General features: G+C 40.4%; 1 protein-coding gene across 1 annotated transcript in view; it reads left to right on the top strand.

Moving 5' to 3' along the window:
- The window catches only part of GYS1 (glycogen synthase 1), a 35,783-nt gene extending 11,227 nt beyond the window's left edge, over positions 1–24,556 (top strand). Inside the window, exons 2-16 of the mRNA XM_075280236.1 lie at positions 6,029–6,210; positions 9,164–9,355; positions 9,444–9,632; positions 10,453–10,597; positions 11,827–11,944; positions 15,952–16,072; positions 16,153–16,259; positions 17,592–17,651; positions 17,766–17,844; positions 18,745–18,858; positions 21,301–21,427; positions 21,813–21,908; positions 21,999–22,162; positions 22,567–22,647; positions 22,947–24,556. Of these exons, the coding sequence (XP_075136337.1) occupies positions 6,029–6,210; positions 9,164–9,355; positions 9,444–9,632; positions 10,453–10,597; positions 11,827–11,944; positions 15,952–16,072; positions 16,153–16,259; positions 17,592–17,651; positions 17,766–17,844; positions 18,745–18,858; positions 21,301–21,427; positions 21,813–21,908; positions 21,999–22,162; positions 22,567–22,647; positions 22,947–23,267 (2,096 nt within the window). The 3' untranslated portion in view covers positions 23,268–24,556. The remainder of the gene's footprint in view (positions 1–6,028; positions 6,211–9,163; positions 9,356–9,443; positions 9,633–10,452; positions 10,598–11,826; positions 11,945–15,951; positions 16,073–16,152; positions 16,260–17,591; positions 17,652–17,765; positions 17,845–18,744; positions 18,859–21,300; positions 21,428–21,812; positions 21,909–21,998; positions 22,163–22,566; positions 22,648–22,946) is intronic.
- Positions 24,557–26,334: the final 1,778 nt, after the last annotated feature.

Below are 26,334 nucleotides of genomic sequence, written 5' to 3'. Positions count from 1 at the left end.
TAATTAATGGTGGCAACAGGAAGAAAAATTTGTCCCGCAAAAATTAAGACCTCATATGGCTCTGGGAGCGGAGAAATAAAAAAGTTATGGGGAGTCAAAAACGAAAAACGAAAATCAAAAAATGCCATCGGCGGGAAGGGGTTAAAAAAAAAAAAAAAAAAAAAAGTGTCTTATAAAAGGATTTCTTTTGATTCTCCAAACTGTGTTATCAATAGTTACTATTCCTCCTGATTTCAACCTAGTGTGCATAAGAAGAGAATGGCGAGTAAATCGTTGTCAGTGGTCTCTGGCCTTGGCATTTATCCCGTGAGAACAAACAATCAGGCTTTTTGAAATTCATTATGTCCAATTCTTATTTTCTTTGAAGGGTTTGTACAGAACTTGAAGGTAAATGGTGACCTATCCACAGTGTAGCTCATCACTATCAAACCAGTCAGGGTCCAACACCCAGACCCCATTCTGTTCAATTGTTTTGGCTGCCAAAGGCCATCTACAGGCAGCCTACCCCCGACTTCACTTACATTGGAGCGGTCGTATACCTAATATATGGCTTCTAGCAGCTGAAACGGCTGATCACAGGGTTGGCATCAGCACCCAAAAAATCGAGGCAGAAGCCGGGGCCCACTGCTCTGTTATAAACGGAAAACATCAGTTTTATTAACAACGTTATACTTGGTCTCTTCCCGAACGTCTGTTCACAACCACGTCAGCATCGTTTCTCATCTATGAATTCTGATACCTCTGTAGCTGCTGTTTTCTCCAAGTGATATATAGTACTTCTGTAATTGACCTATACAGGCATTGCCCAGCTGGTATGTGGGTGACCGCAGAAGTGATAGATAAGCAGTGAACAATTTATAATCATTTTTATTTTCTAAAGTTTATAAATCGGTCCATTGTGCAATGTTTCTGCCTGGGACTTTTAGTACTTCACCCTTGGTACATTGCTGTCTAATGTTAGTGACTGTGTACATCTATAAGTGTCCAGTGTAAACTTAAAAAAAGATAAAACTCAATAGGCCACATTGTGTCAAATGGATGTGTTGGGTAAAAGTGGTGTCATAAGGGAAAAACCTCACTATTTCTTAAATTGTGGGAGTATTTGTGGTGTGTGGGTTTGTTTTTTTGTTGTTTTTTTGCATTTAAGGTTTAAGTCAATGTTTTATATTTATGGTATTGTTTTGATGCATGCATCCAACCAATGCTTATAATACTCTACAAGTAAGACTAGGTTCACACTTTCAGTTTGTTTTGACAGAATGACAGATGCAGACAGAGCACCCTACATTTGCAGCTACCACCATTCACTGTAGTGTTAAAATGATGGATGGATTTAATGGATTGTGCCTCTTACCATGACTGGGACCCACTGAGACTCTGTCATCCAAGAGATGGGGTCCAGGTGTTGGATGCCAACCGATCTGATACTGTGGATAGGTCATTAGTATCAATTCTGTTCAGGTTTTGGACAACCCCTTTAGCGTCATCTGTAGGGGAATGGTTGATGCACCCCTATACTCATAAATTGAAATGGTCAGGTTTGGCCATCTTCCTCTGTATAGGCACTTTATACATATCTACCTCTATATAGGGTGTTCTTGTTTGCCGTCTCTCCTCATATATTTAGAAGATAAATGTTTTTTTTTACGATGTGGAATTAACAGTGTAATGTGTCCAGTCTGTTTCAGATCCACTTCTCTTGAGGAACCAATAGAAGTAATGCCTTAGGGCAATGATGGCGAACCTTTTAGAGACCGAGTGCCCAAACTGCAACCCAAAACCCCCTAATTTATCACAAAGTGCTAACACGGCAATTGAACCTTAATAATGTGCGGATCCACAATTGCACATAATTATAGACCTGCTAAATATGGTCATACGAATGAGTCTTTATAGAACTTTCTGCTCCACTGTGACACCACACAGTCCAATCTGCTTCACAATGACCCCCACACAGTACAATCTGATCCACAGAGGCCCCCACACAGTATAATCTGCTGCACAGTGGTCCCTACACAGTACAGTTTGCTCCATTGTGGCCCCCACACTGTATAATCTGTTCCACGGGTGGGTGCCCAAAGAGAGGGCTCTGAGTGCCACCTCTGGCACCCGTGCCATAGGTTCGCCATCATGGCCTTAAGGAATGGTTTAGTTTCAGATCACATGTACTTGCACCTGGAGTATTATTGCTAGTGAGTATATTGGACAACTAACTATTCCATGTAATGCTAAGTACACACTAGCGATGCCTCTTGGTTGTTTGGGTCTGCCAGGGAAACCCATACAACGGAGAGAAGAACCACTAAAACAGTGGTAACACATGGAGTCCAACAGATCCCATTGACTATAATGGAGTCCGTCAGGTGTTTGAAGTTTTTAAATGGAAATCAGTGGAGAAAAAAGCCTTCCATGCAGGAATATTTCCTCCACCAATTTTCGGCAGACACTGCAACAGAGTCTCCAGTGCAGATTCTAGCGCAGGTGTGAACGTAGCCTGATATTTTCTATAGGCAGATATATTGGGAGGATTTTTTTTGTCATATAGATAATATATGTATATAGATTTAACAACTAAGTATCAATATGAAAAAGTATCACCATTGTATGTTCTCCCCGTGTTTGCGTGGGTTTCCTCCGGGTACTCCGGTTTCCTCTCACACATCAAAGACATACTGATAGGGAATGTAGATTGTAGGCCCTATATGGGACAGTGACTGACATTGTCTGTAAAGCACTGCGGAATATGCTGGCGCTATATAAGTAAGCATAATAAATAAATAAATGACCCCTTTGAACATTTATAAAACTAGGGCTATCCATTTAGGTGGTTTTCTTTTACTAAGTCTGGTTTAAGTAACTGATCTAAAGGACTGTGGATATAAAAGGGATTATTATTAATTCACGTTTTATGGTGATCTAAGCAATCTCTATGGGTTCGATATGTTGATAGAGAAGTTTGTGAAGTTGGACAATAGTTATACAAATAAATGGCCGCCTTTTTCCATACTCCTGAGATCATGTCTAACAGCTGTTATATTGGCACAAGGGCATTTGTGCTCTGTTATTAGAGCCCTATTTATACCAATACAAGAAAGTCCTTTAATAACGTGTGTGTTGGCTATGTCAGTTTCTCTGACCTGTTCACACACTTAAAGCTGATCTGGGGCCCTTGAGTTCAAGGTTGCATACTTCTCTTGTCACAAATACCTTGCTGTTTTTTATAGGCCATGTTACGTTCGCCTTGAATATTTTAGTTAGCTCCTGGAGGAAAGCAGAAGCCTGCACGTATGTAGTCTATAGCAGAGTCCTGATGGACACAGTAAACTCTGCATAAATAGCAATTCCCTAAATCTAATAGTTTTAATGTTTAGCTAAAATTGTGCTATAGGGAATTTCAGACTGACCACACTCAATTCTGTAAACCACAGGTTGCAAAGAACATTCTCTTTGAGTCGTGACTGGTAAAGAAGACTTATTTGTTGGTAGCAAGTACAATAAATCTTCTGAATCGGATGGCACCAATATTGTCACTCTAGATAAGGGCTGGACATATCCATAACCAGATGGCTGGTATGCCTAACTTGTCACTGTTGTCTAAATTTAGGGTTTCCTTATTTGTATAAGTGGAATAAAACGTAAATTAGATCTGTCTTGTCACCAGGGACCACACTGAGTACTATTATATTTTAGATGCCCCCAATAAATGTGCAATTTCCTTGAAAAAGCATTTTTCCTCTAAATATGCAAATAAGTTCCAGTGCAGGGACCTCAGGTTTTCAAATCTGAATACAGAGCCCTTGGAGGCTGCGCCACACCACATTATAATTGAGCCTCGTTTGCACTTTTCCAAATTCTTTTTCAAAGAATTTTGTTTGTTAATGCTCGGCATAATGTCCCCTGCAAAGTACTAACCTGATATTGAGTTTCCTGCTCACAGATCTGCTTTAGGCTAAGGCCCCACGTGGCGACTATTATGTCATACCATGGCTCATCATTTCTCACTATCCATGTTCATGCTTTAATAGGTTTTCCCATCACAACAACCCCAGCCATATGCCCTCCTCTTTAGAATGGGCATCTGATCTAGTAGATGTCTGATTTCAGGCATCAGCACATTGTGGGGGAGTACTTCCTCCATGTTACCACTGGAGTAAACTATACCCATTTGTAATGATATCCATGGCCATAGCAGTCCCTGGGATTATCGATCCTATCAGCATATTTCAGTGTTTCATTGGCTTTGTGATCCTTCATATTTGTCAAGCACTAACTTATTGGCTTCTATGGTAGTGTGATCATTCCACAGGCCGATCTGAGGTTTACAAAGTATAAGATCAGTAATGTAACAGTTTATCTCGGTGGGATATGGATGGCGTCAATCTTGCTGATCCCCTGAGATGTTCTTGGCTCCACAGTATGCTACACATGATACCGACATACCAGAGTGAGAATTTTCCTACGTTGTGTACTAGTTAAAACTGCTGAGACATGTGGGTGACTTGGATCTGTCCCTTGTTTAGTGGTAGCAAGTGTAACTATTTTACTATAGAACATTCTGTACTGGTCACGGTGCCCATCAATTGCCCTGCTTCTATTCTGTCTACAAACAAGTAGAAAGACATTACACAAAAATCTTATTCTTTTCAAAAAATTTCATTTTTCAGGGGCCCCCCATGATATTGTTGTCAATGTGACATGTCAGTAGATTACTATGGTGGTAATTCTACCTTTTTTTTACTGCACAAACGAGCTAGTGTATAGAAAGTCAAAGTTCATTCATTCATCATTTTGTGCCTGTTGACTTGAAGGAGTTTTCAAGAATGGGGAAGCCCCTCGTGTCTGTTATTTCTCAAACAGAAGACAATGGCAATATTGTGGTATTTCTTTTCTTTTTGAAATTCTACATTGTGCCGTTCCACTGTTATTACGCTAAAAAAAACAAAAAATTATGAACAATTTGAACTGCCAGTTTCTGTGCTTATAGTACAACCCTTTTGACAAGGAGAATGGTAATGCCCAGTTGTCATTTTATTTAAATAGAACCTGTGACATGGACAATGCTGTTCAGGTATTGATGTATTCCATCTTGTTCATCACAATTTAAGGTCTCCAAACTCAGACCGGCCGTATTTGAGCACTTTCCTGGACCAAAAACCCCTTCCCCTCCACCAAACCCTTTTGTGTGTGATCTTCACATAAATACGGACAAAGTTACCTTTGAATGGGCGGGGTCAGCCACAGCTTTATTACATATATATGGCATATGTATATGTATATCTATCTATCTATCTAACATATGCAGTAACCCTGTTACCCTCCTCCTCAGCGAACCTTGTGGTGTGTGCCCCGCCTCCTGGTGGGCACGCGTTGGATTTGTCTCCGGTGGGGCACGTCGCTGGTCCTCTTCATCGCTGAGAAAGGGGGCCAGGGTCCTACTAATATGCCTGCTGTGACAACAATTTAATGTAAATATATATTTACAGCATGTCAGTAGCTAACAAAGAAAGAAACAAACAAAAATTTTATCTGCACTGTACATAGTTACATAGTTAATGAGGTTGGATAAGGACATTAGTCCCTACAATCCCTACAGTGTTGATCCAGGGAAAGGCGAAAAACCCCATGAGGCTCATGCCAATTGCCCTATTTCAGGGGAAAAAATTCCTTCCCAACTCCAAATCTGGCAGTCATTATAAAAACCCTGGATCAACATGTCCTTAAAATCTAGAGTCCATAACCTGTTATACTTTTCTCTTCAAGAAAGGCATCCAGGCCCTTTTTGAAAAGGAAAGGGGTACAATCATAAATGAGAAGAAATGACTTAGCGACTCGGCTTAGGGGTGGGTGGGTGTAACTCTTCTCACAGTCCTATGTTACTAAATGCTGAAACATTAGTTTGGATTTTCAGGGGTTTGGTCATTGAGTTGTCTTTGATTCTATGTCTTTGTATGTATGATGCTGATATGTATAGATGTCTTACTCCATGGTGATATTATATTAAGTGGTTTCTTGGCACTTGTTTCTCCAGTTGGTGGAATTTATACAGTTATACAGACCAAAGCCAAAATTACCACTGATGAATGGGGAGAGAATTACTTCCTTATCGGACCCTACTTCGAGCACAATGTACGGACCCAGGTAGAGTTGATTGAGCCTCCAAATCCTGCCATGAAACGCACTCTGGACTCCATGAACTCAAAGGGATGTAAGGTGAGAAGAAGCTATGTTACTTTGTTTCCTAACAGTCTTGTTTTCTTTCTTCATGTATTATGGGTGACATTGGTAGCTCTATGACTATATGACTTGGTATTGTCTGGATTAGAACGGCTGAGCAACTTCCATTCGTGAGATGAGTTGAATTGACTTTACAGTTGTCTTCCTGTGGAACCTTTTGTCCATTTATGCGATTTACAGTAAGGCATTGATGATCTTGTAGACATATAGACCTCTATTAAGACTATAAGGTTGCATAGGAGGAGCTTGATTTTACCTAAGGAGCATTTCAGTGATTGACTTCTAGAAAAGGGAAGGATTAAATTTTCGCCATCACCAGTTTATAAAGGGCTTCAAGAACAGGAAATGTCTCACTGTTGAGACATCGATGACTTCTGTCTTAATCTTATTTTTTATTCTGCTGGTATGCCCAGGCTAAAAGAAATAAGTATGCATTACCATAACCCCTTGCATTGATGTAACTGTTGGCGTTTGTGCGGCCTGAAATATGGAGATGGGGAAAATCTATGGCGCCCATTCTTCTGTAACTGTACTGTAGCGACTAAATTGTGAGACCAACCTGATTGAAAAATCCAATATGACAATGGTCAGACTATCAGGCGATATAGGCATTGGCTCTAATAGACAATCTTTCTTGTAAAATTTTGCAGACTTTAGTCATATAGTCTGATGTTTATCTAACTTTTATGGGCAACTCAGTTGTTAAATATGTGCAATATGTAGTTAGTGCTTTGTAAACTTTTACTCTGCAGTCAAAGTCTGTATCTTATGTAAGGCAGCATTCCAGTAGTATATAAAGTATCAAGATATAGGGAAAAAGGAAAACAGTACTCAGCCACTTGTAGGTGATTCTCCTTGCTGCGTTCCGCTTGTCCACTTCCACATTGAACCACGGCTGTGCATGGATTTTCAACGCCCTCGGCTCGGAGCACGATCACACCATCAATGAATAAAGGAATCCAGCACGGCCGTTTACAGGGAAATAAAAACTCCTTCTTTATTGGTACTTCAGCATAAAATTACTTGCATACACTTCATTATTCTTTAGACATCATTGCGTCAGACTATAAAGTATATAAAGTATTACATAAAATTTAGCTATCAGTCAGCCCTTTCTACCGAGCTATAATATGAACAACATGCAAGAGATTCTAAGAGATGGATACCTTCAAGTGGCATCAGAGAAGTTGTAGCGCTACAGAATTGTCCTAGTACTTGGACTCTGACATTTTATTTATATTTTTAGGCAGATTACCCCATGTGTTTTATAATATAGTGCGCCATGCATCCCTGAACCAATATTTGCTCTTTAAATCCTCTTGGGCATCTTACTGCCATTGTTACGTTCTTGCATGTTGGAGTGAAAACCTCCCATCTTGTGACTTTGCTAAAAATCCTCCTCTCCCCTTTCTGTCTGAGTTCACAAGCACATGTTCGAGCGCTAAATTTAACGTTCCTCCACAGTGACCTCGTGTTATGCAGGGATTCGATTACTGCCCGCTGAAAAGGTCAACTCTAAAAATTGTAAACCATGCTCGTGTTAGACCTCGGGTTCCCGGACAGGATCACCGAATTAGTTTGGTGTTGAGGACCGATAATGTCCTGACAGCTGAAATACAAGGGAGAAGGTGACAGTGCAGGGGTCAGGATGTCCTAGTGAAGGAGGTCTTGTCTTTCACAAGAAGGTCAAAGTTAATCGGACTAAAATTCAATCGCTTTCATTTGCAAAGAGAATTAGAAATGCATTACTTTTGCTGCACCAGCGTTTAACTGGGTTTGCTTTATACTAGTGGTCATCTTGATCTTCCTGACTCATGAATAGAATTAATAGTGTTAATAGGAAACTATTACGAAATTGTTGTGTGTTAAAAAATGGTTCCTCTCGAAATCTTGGAAGAAGAAGAAAAAACAAAGCTGATACGAGGCTTTGAAGCATTAGTGTGAGGTTCAGTGAAATCTCGGACTGTGCTTTAAATGTCCTAAATCAGTAAAACTGAAAAAAATCGGACTTTCACTAATGTTTTTTACAGTGAAAACACTGAAGTATATATGGCTACATTTATTTCATTAGATCTATATGCCGTCCATAAGACTAAGTGATTCATTCATTAGACAACGCTTATTCTTCCGAGAGGGCTGTAAAATGTTTCCTTTCATTGACAGCAAGCAGGTATTGTGAAAGTTGCTGAACTTTTCATTGTACGTTAAATCAGCTTTCTAGACCTATAACTGAAAAGCCCTATTAATTGTGATGTTACTGTATTCATGGTTTAATAATTTGGGGCCATCTGTTCTTTGGCCTTGGGCTTTCATAGATTGTCCCCATTTCTGGCTCTCCTTCTTGACTGTAACTGTAGATATAAGTGGGATACTCTCCTCTTAAGAATGAGCCAAATGAGAGAATTTAGGGAAATTCTTACACAGCCCAATAAAGTGACTGACATCTTACAATATACTGTATATGCATAGCATTTCTGTTATAGGTCTATTGTCAGTTACTATATTATGCTGCCACCTAGTGGACACACTTGGGCTATAGTACATGCTTTTGATTAAAAATGTGTATGTAGAGTGCCCTTTTTTTCAAATCCCATACAACTGTTTTGTAGCAAAACTCCAAAATGGATCTGTTTCCAATGTCCACAGGCCGTATCTCAGTCCCAGTCACTGATCAGCATTAACAGTCATAGTCTATGGCCCAAACAGTGCTCTTTGGGGAAAAAAAAAAACAGTTACAACTTTTTAAATACTTACTGCATAGCATTGGCTTCGAGGCTCAGGGTTTATAGTATAAGATTTCCTTTTGTCACATTTTAGGTGTAGTACTGTAGTCTTCTGAACCCTCCTAAAGATAAAATGATGTCTTTGTCTTCTTTCAGCCATTGTAGTAGCAGTAAGTAATAACTGGATGGCCTTTTTTTTTGCACAGGTTTACTTTGGCCGCTGGCTGATAGAAGGCAGCCCATATGTAGTCCTTATCGACATAGCAGCCACCGCTTGGAGCCTTGACCGCTGGAAGACTGAGCTTTGGGATAGCTGCACCATTGGGATCCCATGGTATGATAGAGAAGCCAACGATGCTGTGTTATTTGGCTTCCTAACAGCCTGGTTCCTGGGTGAGGTATGTATGGCGACCTGTAAGGCAGGAGAGTGCAAACCCACTGTTTTATGCCCATTAGCTCCTGACCATTCTGTTCTTATCCTCTCAGTTTGCAGCCCAATGTGGTGATGAGAAGCCCTTTATCCTGGCTCATTTCCATGAGTGGCTAGCTGGAGTTGGCTTATGTTTGTGTCGTGTTCGTAAACTCCCAGTGGCTACCATCTTCACCACTCATGCCACCCTCCTAGGCCGTTACCTGTGCGCTGGAAGTGTGGACTTCTACAATAACCTGCAGACGGTGAGAACACTATTCTGCGCAAATGTCAGATTGTTATATTGTGGCAATTGTTTAAGATTTCTTGTATACTATCTCAGGATAGAATATTTTAGTAATATGCAGGTTATGTTGCTTGACAATATCTTGTATTACTGAGGCTTTCAACTATAAAGTATACACACAGCAGGAGAATGAGTAATCTCAGCTGCTTCCATATAGCTATGGCCCGTATATGGCCATATACGTTAGCTAGCTGTTGGCTGAACGCTCCATGGGCCATACAGATGCATTTTTGGCCAGGGGTGCATATATTCTGACAACAGTCTATCTTGCTGAGTACACAAGGATCGGGTTGTTGAAATCCAACAATATTTCTCAACAGAGTCAGTCCTGCTGAAATTGTCAGGGTTGGTGGAAATACATCTAATATATGACCAGCTTAAACCTAGAATTGGTTTCAATAGAGTAACCTACATGTCCAGTTACTTAACTTCATTTAGTCTTCGCCTGTATCCATAGTATACCTTGTATACGTCTGAAACTATAACGGGAAAGTCAGGTTGTGTTTGGTAGAGTGGAGGCTGTGACAGGTGTTTTTTTGTTTTGTTTTTTTTTTTCTTTTTTGAATCAAAGAATGTAGACTGGCCTGCATAGATATAGATTTAGTCTAGAAGATACAATGCTGCCTGACAGTAGCCACCACTAGACAATTGGTTTTCCTGTTGATGTAGCCATGAGGAACATGTAGCATGAAGAGCCATATAAGAGTATGCAGTTTTATTTTGTAAGTATTGGAGTGCATGATCCCTTCAGAATATTTATGATGCTCATGTGCTGACAGTTTAATGTAGATAAAGAAGCTGGAGATCGGCAGATCTATCACCGATACTGTATGGAACGTGCTGCGGTTCAGTGCAGCCATGTCTTCACTACGGTTTCTCAGATCACTGCAATAGAAGCTGAACATCTGCTGAAACGCAAACCTGGTAAGTTGAAAGTGGACAATGTTAAAAGTGCCTGGTCTGTATACCAGGGGCCTTCTTAAAGGGACATTGTATATGTCATTGTAAGGCATTGGCAGGATTACAAAGATGGACACAGATACTAGATTCCCTTTGAATTTAGAAAAAGACCTTGGGCCCTTTCACTGTAGGACTCCATGCATATTTTTGAAGAATTAATTCTTTTGTTAGAAGCTCATGTCTTTAAAAGTAAGCTCCATTTAAAACGGTATTTATATTTTATAAGGATAATGCTGGAGGAGCATTGACTCTATGTTAAGCAGAGTGGTAGAATAGGCTGACTGTCAAAATTGTGTCTAATCTACTGTAATATCGCACTCCTCACACGTAAGGTTAGGATCACGCAACTGTTATTTAATGTCTATTGCTATCCATCACAGGATGAGAGCAATGGACTTTAAATGGTATATGTAACCCCTTCCGTCAGGTGTCTTCTACATTAAACCCAATGACTGAAGACAGCGTCCATCATGTTGTTTATATTAGTGGGAACGGGTACACATGGATGGCGCTCTGTATTTGTCTGTTACTCTGCTACAGTTAATGTATGTAGTGTGAACTTGGCCTTAGAACTACTGTCTGCCTTCCTGCCGTCTCTTTGGACAATCGCAGCATCCGGACTGGCATCACTAGCTAACCAAATAACATCTATTGTAGGACTCCTTGTTACCTCATTGGCTTTGTCTCCCTGCCATTGATCATGTGGCTTTGCTGTAGCCAGTCACATAGTCTGCTCATTCATAATGTTGTTGTGTTTCATACTTATATTGTTAGTCATCTGTTCCTGCCTCTCTCTCACTATCTGTTACTATTATCAGGGCCACAGAGTCCTGGCCTCTCCTCCAGCATTTTTGATTCCACATGCCAAAAAGCCAGTGCCATATTTTTGTACTGTGTCCTAAGGCTGCTTGTCTCTTTCCCTCCCCCCTCCATTTTATTGCATTGCATTTCATTTGCCAAATATCCATTGCCATAACTGTTACTAAGAGCTTCTATTGTCTTACTATATCCGATGGTTGCAATATCCAGGAGAATAGTGGTGTTTGCTTCCCTGGCAATGCTAAGGAACCCCATTTTGGACTGTGCCAACAACTTTTAAAAAAGGGATGACTTTTAAGAAGTTGGAAGTGGTATTTTTAACATTTATTGCGTGTTCTGGAAACTTTATCCCATGTGTATGTTCTCGATTACAGATTTTGTAACCCCAAACGGTTTAAATGTAAAGAAGTTCTCTGCCATGCATGAGTTTCAGAACTTGCACGCTCAGAGTAAGAACCGCATCCAGGAGTTTATCCGGGGGCATTTTTACGGGTGAGACCTTTGAATTGCAAACCATTATAACATAGTTAACCACTTTTATTATCAGAGGATTTACCCCCTCCCCCACTCCCCTTTATTACCAAACCTATGTTAAATTTTATTGATCTAGTATGAAGGCTTGTTTTTCTGGGAAGAGTATTCTTGTTTAACAGCAATGTTTTCTATTTCATTCGTTGTGTGCTTTACCTAAGGGGGAGTTCGCACTACCGTTGGTGTCCGATTGCAGTGTCCGTTGTTACTGTCCGTTCAAAATTTTAGCAACGGACACTAGCTGTGTCCGTTACAATTTCCATTCATTTCAATGGGATTTCATTTGTTGTCAGTTTGTGTCCGTTTGTGTCCTTAAGGGTCCGTTAACAAGCATGTCCGTTTTTTCAAGCGGACAGAGAAATCACACATGCAGGATTTTTTTGTCCGTTTGAAAAAACGGACAGAAAGTGTCCGTTTTTTATTTAACATTGAGGTCTATGGGCAACGGACATATAACGGACAGTAACTGATGGCCATCAGTTACAGTCCGTTATTTTCTGTCCGTTTATTTTCTGCACCTGCTCAGAAAGCATAAACAGCAAAAAGAAAAAAACGGACAGTATAAAAAACGGACACTAACTGATGCTAACTGATACTAATGTGTCCGTTTTTTTAACTGATCCATTAAATGGATCAGTTAAAAAAAACGGACACATTAACATCAGTTAGCATCAGTTAGTGTCCGTTAATGTCCGTTATGATAGGTGTCCGTTTTTTTTCTTTTAAACGGACACCTTCATAACGGACACCAACGGTAGTGTGAACGCCCCCTAACAGACAGGTCATTACAATTGTGGTAATTCCATATGTATTTATTTTTGATTTTACTGGGGAATTTTACAGTGTGATTTGTTTAATTGCTTCTATAATGCTTTTGAATGGCAATTTATTAGACTGAGCCTTTGACCTTTAGATCCTTTTTCACAGCACTGTTTATAACTAATCTGAATTTACATGTTTCAGATTATCAAATAAATTTGAATATCAGATGAAGATAACCTGAGTAAATACAAAAAGCCGTTTTTAAATGTCATTTATTTAGGGAAAAGATATTCCAAACAACCAGGCCCTATGTGAAAAAAATAATTGTTTCCCCCACTCCCCAAATTTTTTGTAAAGCTGAGTTCAGTTTCGCTAGTCTCATATAGGACTGATTACTGCCAGACCTGTGGAAATTGCCTAAATAGAACGTGTCTCGACATGAAGTAGGCTAAAAGATCTCGAAAACCCTAGGGGTTGTAATAAATGCAGTTAAAAAAAAAAATAAATAAATAATAATAATTTGAATCCTCCCCTTTTACCTCCAGCAAATATAAAAGTAAAAAATAAAATAGTGAAATACATAGATATTATATATCCCTGTCTTTGAAAACGCCATCCCATAAAACACCTCCCATAAAAAATTTGGATAAAAAGCGGTCAAAGCAATAGACAGTTCCAAAATTGGTATGAATAAAAAGTACATCTGACCCCATGAAAAAAAAAAATGACTTATGCCACCCTGTGCACGGAAATATAAAAATTATTGGTGTCAGAATATGGCAACTTCAAGAACTTCTTTTTAAGGGGTTAAATCATAAAAAAGCTATAATAATTTAGTATCCCTGGAATCAGGCTGACCCATAAAATATACACTGAAATATAAAAATTATTGGTGTCAGAATATGGCAACTTCAAGAACTTTTTTTTTAAGGGGTTAAAACGTAAAAAAAACTATAATAATTTAGTATCCCTGGAATCAGGCTGACCCATAAAATACAGGTGACATGTCATTTTGGCTGTAAAAAATAAAGCCCGTAAGAGTCTCATAAATGCAGTTTTTCTAGAATAGCACCCTGTTCTGAATATTTTTCCAGCTTCAAAGTACATTGTATGGAGTATTAAATGAATACCATTACAAAGTACAATTTGTCCTGCAAAAATTTGACCTTCATATGGCTCCGTGAACTGAAAAATTAATTTATGGGGTTTGGAAGGTGGGGAGTCAAAAATGAAAATTAAAAAAAATGCCTGTGGCAGGAATAGGTTAGAGTCTACATTCAGACCCTTCGGTATGGGTACTGAAGGTCCTTTTGTTCCAATAGTCTTTTCCCTAATTTTGCCTTTTCACTATTTCCGTAATATTCCATGCTCTCCTATAGGAAAATAAAGGTGGCCTACAAAATACTGTCACACCAGGTAAACATCTGCCTGACATAGGCAAGTGTCTCTTAATAACCTTAGATGTTAACGTTCTATGGTTATATCCGTGTGTAACTGCTTTTTAGTGGTGGACCCGAACAACTGAGACCGCAGCGCTAGTGTGAACCTAGTGTCAGTGGTGCTTCTGAGATGGCATAATGGTGCATTTGCAGGTGCACCATGTGAGTCTTGTCTGTGTCTTAGTATTTGGCTGTCTTGCAGATTCCTTTTAAGTCTTACTAACTTACCACTTAGGCTGGTCTTACACGACCGTAATGTAAGTCCGCAATTGAGGGTTTTCAATTGCTGACACATTATACTCAATACGGCCTCTTACACCACCGGATATTTTATCTGTGGTGTGCCAGGCCGCAACCGTGGTCCGCAATTTATAGAGCATGTCCGTAATGCCCGTGAATTGCGGCACTGCACGGACTCGCCCAGGACGCGGACATCTGCGGAGTCTGTGTTGCTGATCAGCAACATGTGGACCGTAGAATCATTACGGTCGTGTAAGACCAGCCTTACTCTAGTGGAAAGATAATGAGAAATATTTATTTTTGCACAATTTCCTTCCACCTTTAGTTAGTATGGGCAATGACTCTTGGAATCTCATGTAATTGCTTAGAGATTGTCAGCAATGAGCATGTTTGTCATAGCAGTCTTTAGCACAATAAGAAATGAGGGCATGTAAAATATTACTTTGCTGGGTGTAAGACTATAAAGAGTGCACCAGTGTTAAACCCCTATTTATCTACAATAAATAACTACAGCAAACAGTATTGTGGCAAATTTTTTGTGACGTTAGCTACTCTTTATTAATGCCACCATACGGTACAGTTGGGTTCACCTCATTTAATGAGCCAGGGAACACCTGCCCCCTGCTAGTGCAAAGTCTAGGAACCAGTTGTGCCCGCACACATGCAATGACAACCCCCTCCCCCCAATCCTGACCAACATTTGTGGTTATGTCTGATCCAGGGACCAGCCCATGTAACTTGTCTTTCCACAGGTGAGAAACCCTGCTATGAAGCTCATGGTTATCTCGCTGTGGCTCATACATACTGCCTTCCATGTGTATGAGAAGTGCCACAAACCTGCCTTACAAAGCACAACATTACAAACAAAACTTATGTTAAGGGCTGGGATAGTGGGTGACTTTACCCTGTGATGTAGCCATAACATAGAATTAATCTACTGTCCCTTTCCTGCCATATCTTAAAAGACTTAGCAATACTCCATTTCTAGTATCCTAATCCAGTTACCTTGATACCTACCATCTGAAGTACCACCCCGTATTGTTCCCTTACCTTGACCTCAAAGATCCCAGCACTAACAGGAATGTTAAGTAACCAACTTCATTTTGCCCATTTAACAAACACTATACCATACTATACTAACTTTACTTCCGACTCAGACCACCTGACATCAGCAACCATGTAACCAATTCCATGTTGGACATAGCAAACCCTGTTCCCGATTATACTAATCTAACTATCTTAAATTCTTTCCTGCTTCCCCTTTTTTCCACTTGGACCCTCTTATGGTTCCTTACAGGCATATTGCCCGTTTATCACTCTCATTCAAGCAAATCTGTGAACATTCACCTGAAACTGAAATGTGATTGTAGTTCCTTTGTTCAGGGCACAAGCGGAGGCTGGAATACATTGCATATTGGTATTGTATATATGGTTCTGTAATAGAAAATTTCCAGCCAGCGAAATGCCATTGAGTAACACTTTCATTGATTTGCTTTATTATTTAACCTTCTATTTTTGCCCTTTCAGACACCTGGACTTCAATTTAGACAAGACGCTGTTTTTCTTCATCGCCGGTCGCTATGAGTTCTCTAACAAAGGTGCTGACATTTTTCTGGAGGCCTTAGCCAGACTCAATTATCTTCTTAGGGTGAGGATACAGAAGGGTTGTTATCTGTATTGTGTACAATCCTCACTGGACATCCATTACTAACGTTCTGTTTCCTCCAGTTGAATCATAGTGACCTCACAGTCGTCGCCTTCTTCATTATGCCTGCACGGACCAATAATTTTAATGTGGAAACGCTAAAGGGTCAAGCAGTAAGGAAACAACTATGGTAAATGCTTAATAATAATCTCTATTAACAAGTTACCCTTCAGCCACAGTATATAGAGGTACTGATGAGCAGCAATGGATTACTGGGATACTGTCACGAGAACAGTGAACGTGTATGCATAGAGATGAATTGGGCAACATGCACATATGCAACCTATTCTATTCTGGGTACACAAGTCCCCTGTTCTTCTGACCTATAGGGGTGAAATCAGTCAGGACCCCACCAAGTAGAAAGTTGTCTCTATCCTGTGTATAGGGAATAACTAAAAATGTTTAGAAGTAGAACTCAAAGACAATGGTTTAGTGTGCAGGATTCTCTCCTTGTTTAATGTTGAAATCTTGAGATTTTTATTTGATGGAAAAGTTAAACCAGGAAGGAGGAAATTAAAGGGGTTTACTGATCCCTTCTGTATTTACTGAAATTCTGTATGTTTTTTTAAAAGTAAAATAATGAAATATTGTACTATACTTTAATTATAGGAGCGGTTATAGCTCACAGTAGAAACGCTGACTGTGACCGGATTGCAGTTGTATTGTATCTATAGGTTGCCAGACAGTGATTGTTGGTGAAAAAGGAGAGCACAGCAGCTGATGCTGAACTTTGAATAGAAATTGAAGTTGTGTTTTTTTTTTTTGGTTTTTTTTTTTTCAATTGTTTAATGAATGGGGCTACTAACAGGATAAACATAAGAAATTGGCTTACCTCTCCCATGGCCTTCATTTCCAGTGTTCTGTTTACAGGTCCCCTGGCTGTCTGGCTACATCATAGGCCTTAGTGGTCTGCTCTTCACAAACAGCAATTCACAGCAGTCATGTGCAGTCCGTGAAAAGGCCACAGACCCCTTAGCAGTACAATTAAATAATTGAAAAAAAAAGTCCACACCCCTTTAACAACATTCTTGTGGTCCTTAGACTGGTCATTTTATTTACCACACCTTTACCTTCTTAGCTGGGTTGCACACGATTGCTAACCACTAGCAGTGAATGAACGGCACAGTCGACACATGGATGTCATCCATATGCTGCCTGTGCACCAGCCGTGCTTCCGTGACCCCTTTCATTCTATGAATAAGAGCTGCAGAAACAAGACCACAAACTCAGACCGGAATTGGACCTGTTCTATATTTTGAGGCCTGCACACGGGACCGTGTATTTCATGGTCCTGTGTATGAGCCCATAGAAATGAATGGGTCAGTGTGCTATTATGGAAAAACCCGGATAACTCGCTGACCTTTCATGCGGTCATCTGCAAGGGGCTTTAGAAGATGAGATCATTATGAAGTAATTGTGTCCACTCCAGTTTAGCCACATTGATTTTATTGTCTTTTCACAGGGATACCGCTAATGCAGTAAAAGAAAAGTTTGGGAAGAAACTATATGAGTCATTACTAGTGTAAGCAATGATCCTACTGAAGTCTTGTCAGATATGTTCTTGGCATAAAACTGCTGTGAAAACTACAGGGGAAAGATACTGTTGGTAAAGTCATTTGGCCTTTTTCTTTCACAGAGGGAATCTACCTGACATGAATAAGATGCTTGATAAAGAAGATTTTACCATGATGAAGAGAGCTATATTTGCTACGCAGGTATGACAGCTTAAAGGGAATTTTTCATAGGTCTTTTTTAGATAGCCCAGTGATCAAATAATGCTCCTAAGAACATTTGTTGCTGAAATATTGCTCATTTGTAGGCCAAACACATCATTTTTGTCAGCCAGAAAATGCTACTTTGTAGGTATTACATTCCTTTATAAGAAAAAATAGGAGTGTACTTCTGACGCTAGGTTCACACTAGCGCCCGGAGTCCATTCTCAGCTTTCCGTCTTCTGTATGCACAAGTATGCATACGTCTTCTGTATGCAGAAGACGGAAAGCTGTCAGACCGGGTTCGGCCTCTGAGCGCTGGTGAGCGTTTTATGCTCTTCGCCGCGAAACCGGTTTTTAAAATCGGACACAGAGTATAGCATGTCCGACTCTGTCCGATTTTAAAAAAAGAAAAAAAAAAACGGTTTAGCGGCGTAGAGCATAAAACGCTTACCGGCGCTCATGGCTGGACATCTTTCAAACCCATTCAAATGAATGGGTATGAAAGTCCTGCAGGTTTCCGTCTCCTGCTCAGTTTTGTGCAGGAAACGGAAACCTGCATGAACGGAGATCGGGCGCAGATGTGAACAAGCCCTGACTGTATGGAGAAGAAAGCTCTTATTAGCTCTCATTATAACACACCCAGTCCATCCATGCTTTAGTTTACACGACTCCTTTGGTTAGAATGACCAATATGTAATACTGTATCTGAGCACTTAGGCTTTCTGAAGCTGGACTGTAGGGATCAGATGACCAGTGGGTCAGCTTTAGTATAGAAAGGGGTTGTATTTTTAAGACTACCTCTTTAGATGACCATTCATTTTCATGTCGTGAGGAGCAGACTATTTAAATTTGCACTGACTGAATTAACCATGTAATAAAATGAAAGCTCTTCTCCTACAGAGACATTCATTCCCCCCAGTCTGCACCCACAATATGCTGGATGACTCCACAGATGCCATTTTGAATACTATCAGAAGGATTGGACTGTTCAACAGTAGTGCTGACCGTGTGAAGGTGAGGCAGGTTTGGTGTCTTACGTGCTGCTTTCTTTTAGGTCTGTGCTTAGCGTCATGGACTGTAATTGTGTCTCCATTATTTCTATTTTCTCCAATAAAGCACTTATTACAATGACATGCACACATTTTTCATGGTTGTATTTTGCTATATGAACCATGTGAATTGCCATGTAGTGTTAAAGGGCTTTTACTGAGACTGCTATTGATGACCTATCCAATCCCTGGGACTAGATCTCAACCCATTGAATAGAACTGGCAAAGCCATACTCATATAATGTAATGAATGCATAGAGTGCAAAAGAATCTTAGTGCTATGGCAAAGGCGCATTGTCTCAACATACTTGAGTTTAGTTGGTGGTTAAAGTGCTGCCTGCATTGTAACATGTATAAGCTGCTGCACATAGGTCCTTCTTTGTCTTCATTTTTCTATTATGTCTACTCTTAATTGTCAATAGTGTATCTATAAGTAGCGATCCTTTAGATATTCATCTAAGAAGGACTAAGTGTAATACAAAATGGTGGATCCAGGATTGAGCACTGTGTGAGTCTAACAAATAGGCAGGATAGGACAGGCTTCATACTGTAACCTCCTCATAATACTTTTGAGGGTCCCTTTGAGACCTGAATTGTTTGCCCTCTGTTTTCTGTAACTAAAATATATTAACCCTTATCTTTTGTGTACACTGGTGCAAAGTCCTTAAATGGGAACCCAACTCTAAATCATTGCATCTTACCATTAAAGTTTGTGAGAAATACTAAATAGTGTTAAAAAGATCTTTATCATAAAATGGCTATTTTTGGTTTCGCGGATACAGTAGTTTCTAAAGCTTGTACATGTGCTTGTGTAGTTTGCTTGTTGTACAGGAAGGTGGAGCTGTTGCTGCAGACTTTGCTACAGTGCACTGTGAAGGTTCCTTTACACTTTCCATAGTTTAGCTTACAGCTATGGTACCTGAAAATCCCACTTCCCATACAAATTCAGACCCAACTTGGCTGAGCGTGCGTGTATTCTTATTGGGAGAGGGTTGGGTCTGTGTGTAATAAATAGCTGCGAGAGCAACCCTTGACTGAGCACATGAAAACAAAGATTATGCAGCTTCCTCATTCATAATATATATATATATATCATATCATACACTTTAGATGGTCAGCTGTTCCCTCTGAAATTGAGGTTTGGTGCATGTTGATTGGTCTATACCAGTGATGGCGAACCTATGGCACGCGTGCCAGAGAGGGCACGCAGAGCCCTCCATGCTGGCACGCGTGCGGTCGCCCGGATCGCTCACCAACAGGGAATCCGGTACAGGATTCCCCGTTGATGAGCGATCACTGCCTTCAGCTGTATGTGCAAATGCACATACAGCTGAAAGCTGTCAGGGTAGGCCGCGGATCGCGCGACCGCGGCCTACACTGGCTGCAGAGTTTGACCTCTGCCCCGACGCGGGCGCGATGACGTCATCAGCGCCGCCAGTGACAAGAAGGTGGATGCCGGCGGCTCTTCAGGGGTGAGTATGAGAGTGGCTCACTGTGTATATGATGTTGGGGGGAGCGCTTATAATACTTGGTGGGGTGTATGATACTGGGGGGGAGTGTATAATACTGGGGGGGCTTATAATACTGGGTGGGGTGTATAATACTGGGGGGAGTGTATAATACTGAGGGGGCTTATAATACTGGGGGGAGTGTATAATACTGGGGTGGCTTATACTGGGGGGTGTACTAAAGAGCATATAATACTGGGGGGGGGCCTATTTATAAGCACACAATACTGTGTGTGGATGCCACTGTGGAGCATATAATCCTGTGGGGGGGGGACACCTACTGCGGAGCATATAACACTGGGGGGCTACTGTGGTACTGTGGAGAATATAATATTGTGTGGTGGGCCCACTGCAGAGCATATAATACTGTCTGGGGTCCCCTCACTATTTATATCACACAGTATCTGTTTTATAGCAGACGTGATATTAGTACAGGATGTAAGAATATTACACGGTAACTATAAAACAGATCCTGTGCGATGTAAATAGTGAAAATTAATTGTTCAAAGTACCAAATGCCGAGACCTTTACATTTCAGTACAACGTTGTTTGTATTATTGAAAGCTCTGTAAAGCCCCACATGACTGTAATTTTTGGTCAGTAACTGTCCGCAATTGTGGATCCGCATAGTATTAAGTCTATATTGTCGTGTTGGCACTCCGCGAAAATTTTGTGGGTTTTGGGTTGCAGTTTGGGCACTCGGTCTCTAAAAGGTTCGCCATCACTGGTCTATACTATTTATGGGCACCTTAGCTGCACTGCTAACCAGGTTACACTAGTATGACCCAGCTTCACTTTACTTTCTTTTGCTTTATTCTGCCTTATTATTAACGCATTTTCTACTGATTCTACCTTTATCTCTGTTGCTCTATGTTTTTCCATTTCCTTCTCTCACACAGGTCATTTTCCATCCAGAGTTTCTTTCCTCTACAAGCCCACTTTTGCCAGTGGATTATGAGGAGTTTGTACGTGGTTGCCACTTGGGCGTCTTCCCTTCTTACTATGAGCCTTGGGGCTACACACCCGGTAAGATATGGCTGTCCGTTTCCAAATTGCCTTTTGGATTAGCTGGCTTGAGAGTAGAGCATATTGCTGATATCCTGTGCTAAACTCCAACAGTATTCATGTAGATTATATGTATAAACTAAACCTGCGTACTGAAATGTATATATGTGTCTAGTCCTTACAGAGAAGCTTCTTGGATGAGTGTTTTTTTTTTCTTTGTTTTTGTAAGCCCATGCACTCTGGTTATAGCCACTTCACAGATCAGCTCTATGAGATGCCATTTTAATACCTTATTTAGTAGATTCTTGGTTTTCTAAGTAACAATAGCTTAAAGGGATTTTTTGCTTTTCTACATATTTTTGACAAATCATACTATGATATGACTTTTATCACTCTCTTGCTTCAGCTGAGTGTACAGTTATGGGGATTCCCAGCATTTCCACCAACTTGTCAGGGTTTGGATGCTTCATGGAGGAACATATTGCTGACCCCTCTGCTTATGGTAAGGAGCTGTATGTTGTAATGTGTCCTCTTTGTAGTGGGTATTACCTCTTGTTCTGTCACTATATAAGGAGTTTATGTGTTCCTGCAGGTATTTACATATTAGATCGACGCTTCCGTTCAGTGGATGACTCTTGCACTCAGCTCACCTCTTTCTTGTACAACTTCTGTCAGCAAACCCGGCGCCAGCGCATCATTCAGAGGAACCGTACCGAGCGCCTCTCTGATTTATTGGACTGGAAATATCTGGGCAGGGTAAGAGCAGAATAACACAACTGAAAGTGAGACCTAATACTACCTTATCTGTTACATCTCATTTCACATTGTATGGCCGAACATCTAGTACAGAAATTACACAAGTGGAGTCTGGTGATCAAAACTCCCTGAAGGGTAGGGGCTGTGTAACTCTTTAAAAATCTGAAAGCCCTTGGGTATTAACTCTACATTCTAAGTTTAAAATATTTATTTATGGGAAATCCTATGAAAGATTGAACCTATCCTTTATATTAAAAGTTGTGGAAAAAGTACACTGGATTTCGGGACCGAAAGAAAAGAAAGTTTGGTTTATCGTTTTAATGCTATAGCGATGAATCTATATAAATAGCAACTTGGATTCAGTTAATCAGTTTTGTTTTTTTTTGTTTACTTACACATACCAGTATTACATGTATGCTCGGCACATGGCCTTGGCAAAGGCGTTCCCAGACAACTTTACATACGAGCCTCATGAACCAACTGCAGTAAGTACAACTCTTATGTATAACTTACGTATTACTCTGACAAATGTGGTGCTTTCTCTGTAAAGGGAATTCACACTGCATGTGATGCGACAAGAATTCTGTTGCTGATTTTGTCAAACCTATCTATAGACCCTCATTTGTCAAATGGAGGACTAAAGAGTGTCCTACTAGGAAACTGCTACATTTTCCAAAATTTGTAAAATGAAGAAGTTTCTTGAACTAGTGCTGATACCTTTGCCATAGTATAGAGAAGCGACATTTCATGCCTCAGGTACCAAACTAGATTTGTTTATCTTCAGGCCGCAGGTTTCCGCTATCCACGTCCAGCTTCAGTGCCGCCTTCTCCTTCCCTGTCCCGTCACTCCAGTCCACATCACAGTGAAACAGAAGATGATGAGAGATATGATGAGGAAGAAGAAGCAGAGAAAGATCGTCAGAACATCAAGCCACCATCCATGCCAAATTCGTCACAGGTTCCTGAGTGGCGCAAACGCTCCAAAAAAGGCTCAATGGATGCTGGCAACTCCAGTAATGCCAGCAACGCCAGCACCCCTACCAACCCAAGTAGTCCAAGTGACCTAAGCAGCCCCACCAACTCACTCATTGAAGAAAGGAACTAAATGTTTAAAATGAAGAAGGAAGTTATGGGTCATTTCCAAGATGAGAACAAAGCATTACAAGAGGATCATTGTTATTTTCCTAGATCTGTAGACTTGTGCTAGCTCTATCAGGTTGCTATGACTGCAGCTTTTCCCAGCTCTGACAATAACCTGTAGAGGAAGCCATTGGCTCCTCTCAATCTGTCCATTTCCTTTTCTGAAGATTACATTACACTTGCGACAAGGTCCTTGTTGCAGCAGTAGATCAGGGCTAGAAGCCACCAAAATCTCTTGGTTGAGCTGACTCTACCAGGCATTAATTGATCTTTTTGTAGCTCCACTTCCAAACCGATTAGGCAAAAGCATCTGCGGTCCCCTACTATAGCTATATTACTTGATCCACAGATTTTCCAAATTCCTGTATACCAAGGATACCCTACAGCCACTGATAATAGCCTTCCCTCCCTATTTTCTACAGTACTCCATGTTAGTACAGTGTCTAGGTCACAATATTGGCAGTGCGGCTATTGTTGGCCATGTCCAATGTCCGCTTTATGTCCCATATGATTGTGTTCTCACAGAATGTCTTCCAGCAACATAAACCATTATGATAAAGCTGCTAGTAGTGGAAATGGTCTCAGGGTATTGGTTATGTGTCTTCAGTGGTAGAATGTAAGCGACTAGAAAGTGAATGTTTTGTATTGTGTAGCTCATGTTAGAAATGACATGGTGCAATATGTGCAGGTTCGCTGTAACTCATGAGTGATAACCAGATTATAGCTGTCACTTTTTCAGGTTAGAAAGTGAAGGATAATTGGTTAGTATAGGTTATAGCACAACTGAGCACATTGCATCAAATGAACTAAACCAGGTACGTAACCGTATGCTGAAAACATGTTTGTAGTAAGGCATTGTCCAATCCAGATGCTGGGAGTCCTTATCCCAAAAAGAACATAGGACACATTATGGAGCTCTCAGGTAGGCAGGAAGGTTATATTGCTGCCTTCACTGGCCCATGTGCATGACTTCCAATCGGGAGGAGGTTGTCATGGCTGCCTTCAGCAGACACTGTGTTCCTCTTCTCACAATCGTAATCCATGTGATTGTTTGACATTCAGAAGAGGCCTTTGGGTTTCCAGCTGTATTTTTTACACCCCGCTTGTCTTGGCACAGCCTTTCATGATCACAACAGATAGTGCTCTGACTCATCTTTTATATCTGTGACAGATCATCATGTGGTGGGGCGGTGGAGAATCCCACATAGAAATATGTAGTATTTAAAATAAATTTTAAATCTGATGAAACCTTCAGGACTACCATTTTCCTTGTCATTTGTTTCAATATTAAAATGTGTCTATGTAAAGTGAAGGTCCACCTCACATACAGGTCTTAAAATGATTTGTTCACTCAAGACTATTGAAAAATTTGCTCAATTTCTTAACCGATTGTGTTTAGAGCAACCGTGCAAACTGTATCACTATGGTCTTACACAGAACACTTACGTAAAACCTTGTACAATGTGATCCTGCAATTATTTTGCTATCTTTCAATTCACTACTACTTGCTAACATACTACATGTATGTTGGTAAGCAGTAAATGGAAAACGAATATAAATGCAGGATCAAACTAAACACTTTAGTGACAAGTGTGTGTTCTCAAGCAGGAGCAGGAAAAGGGAATGTGATATAAGACTCAGAATGACATAAGGTGTGACACTGAGATTCTCATCTCTTGATGCTATCTGCTATCGATCCAGAGATATCGTTTCTTAAAGTGAGATCTCATTTCCCAACTTTGTAGTTAAGCTTATATCTCCAAATCTATAGCTTCTAGAATTGTAATCCTTTATTAGTTTAAAGATTAGGGTTTTTTTTTTGTTTTTTTTTTAAGTCTTTAAAAACCTTCTGAATATTGGCATTGGTAGCAAGGCCATATATCACATAGGTCCTTGGCTACTTGAAGTGCCCCCCTGTAAGGACAAATCTACTTAGGTCCATGGCAGGGAAAGGGTTAAAGTGTTTAAAGCAATCTAACCTCAGCTGGTATTAAATAGTAAGTGTTAACTATGTATTAGAGTATTATTTAGCAACATTAGTAATATTCCTTATAATTCTTAGTTATTTCTGCAAGATGCACAGTCATCATAGCAATGCAACCTTGAGATGGAGGACAACATAAACAGATAAGAAATAGTGTACTACTCTTCATAAATTGAAATACACTTATATTTTATTCTCAAAATGGAGACCAGAAGCGATCTTAAATTGCTAAAGAAAATTCCATCTCTGTTGTCTTAACCAAATTGCACTTGAGATTCAAATCACAGACCGATGTCTAGGCTTTTATCTTCAGGGTTTTCTGGTAAAACACACAATTAATACAAGATGACAAGACCCTAAAGCCTTTACTGGAACCCAGACAACCTTTTCTCTTTTTACCATACAGTAGTTTCATGGGTATTTTTCCTCTAATGGAAAGTTAAATGTAGAAATGTCAAGTCTCCTGCTTTTGAAGCCTACTCACCCATTCGTTACCTGACTCCCGGCAGTTCAGCAGTTGGGTAACAATAGTGCAGCCAGAGCTTCTTTGGAGACCATCCCTGAAAGTGGTTGTGCCGTTATGGAGACCCATTTCCCCCTTCCTATCCACAGAACAGGAAATAAATGTCTGATCACTGGAGGCATGATCGCTATGTCCCCTAGTGATTAGTAAGAAAGTCTAGCAAGAATGTCCCCCTAGAGCCTCCTTATGAATGGAGCAATTAGTGCACTCACTTGACCAGTGCTCCATTCACTTTTATGGGGCTGCTGGCAGTTACAATACCGGCAGCCCATAGCAGTAAATGGAGTACTGGTCATACAAGCACACTGGTGCTCCAATCATTAAGAGGCTTCAGGAGGACTCTAGGTCGTCTGGGGGAAGGGTGTGTGTGTGAGGGGGGGGGGGGGGATGTTGTTTGCCCAGGGGTCAGGCCCCAAGTGATCAGACATTTGTCCCATATCCACAGAATGGGATAAGTGTCTGTGAAGGCACAACCCCTTTAAAATTATGCTGTATGAGCCCTGCATATGCTTGAATAGCCTTTAA

This window comes from Leptodactylus fuscus, chromosome 6 (genome assembly GCF_031893055.1).
Source record: "Leptodactylus fuscus isolate aLepFus1 chromosome 6, aLepFus1.hap2, whole genome shotgun sequence".
Classification (NCBI taxonomy): Eukaryota; Metazoa; Chordata; class Amphibia; order Anura; family Leptodactylidae; genus Leptodactylus; species Leptodactylus fuscus.
The sequence above is the reverse complement of the archived record's forward strand: the minus strand, read 5'-3'. Positions and strand labels throughout refer to the sequence as shown.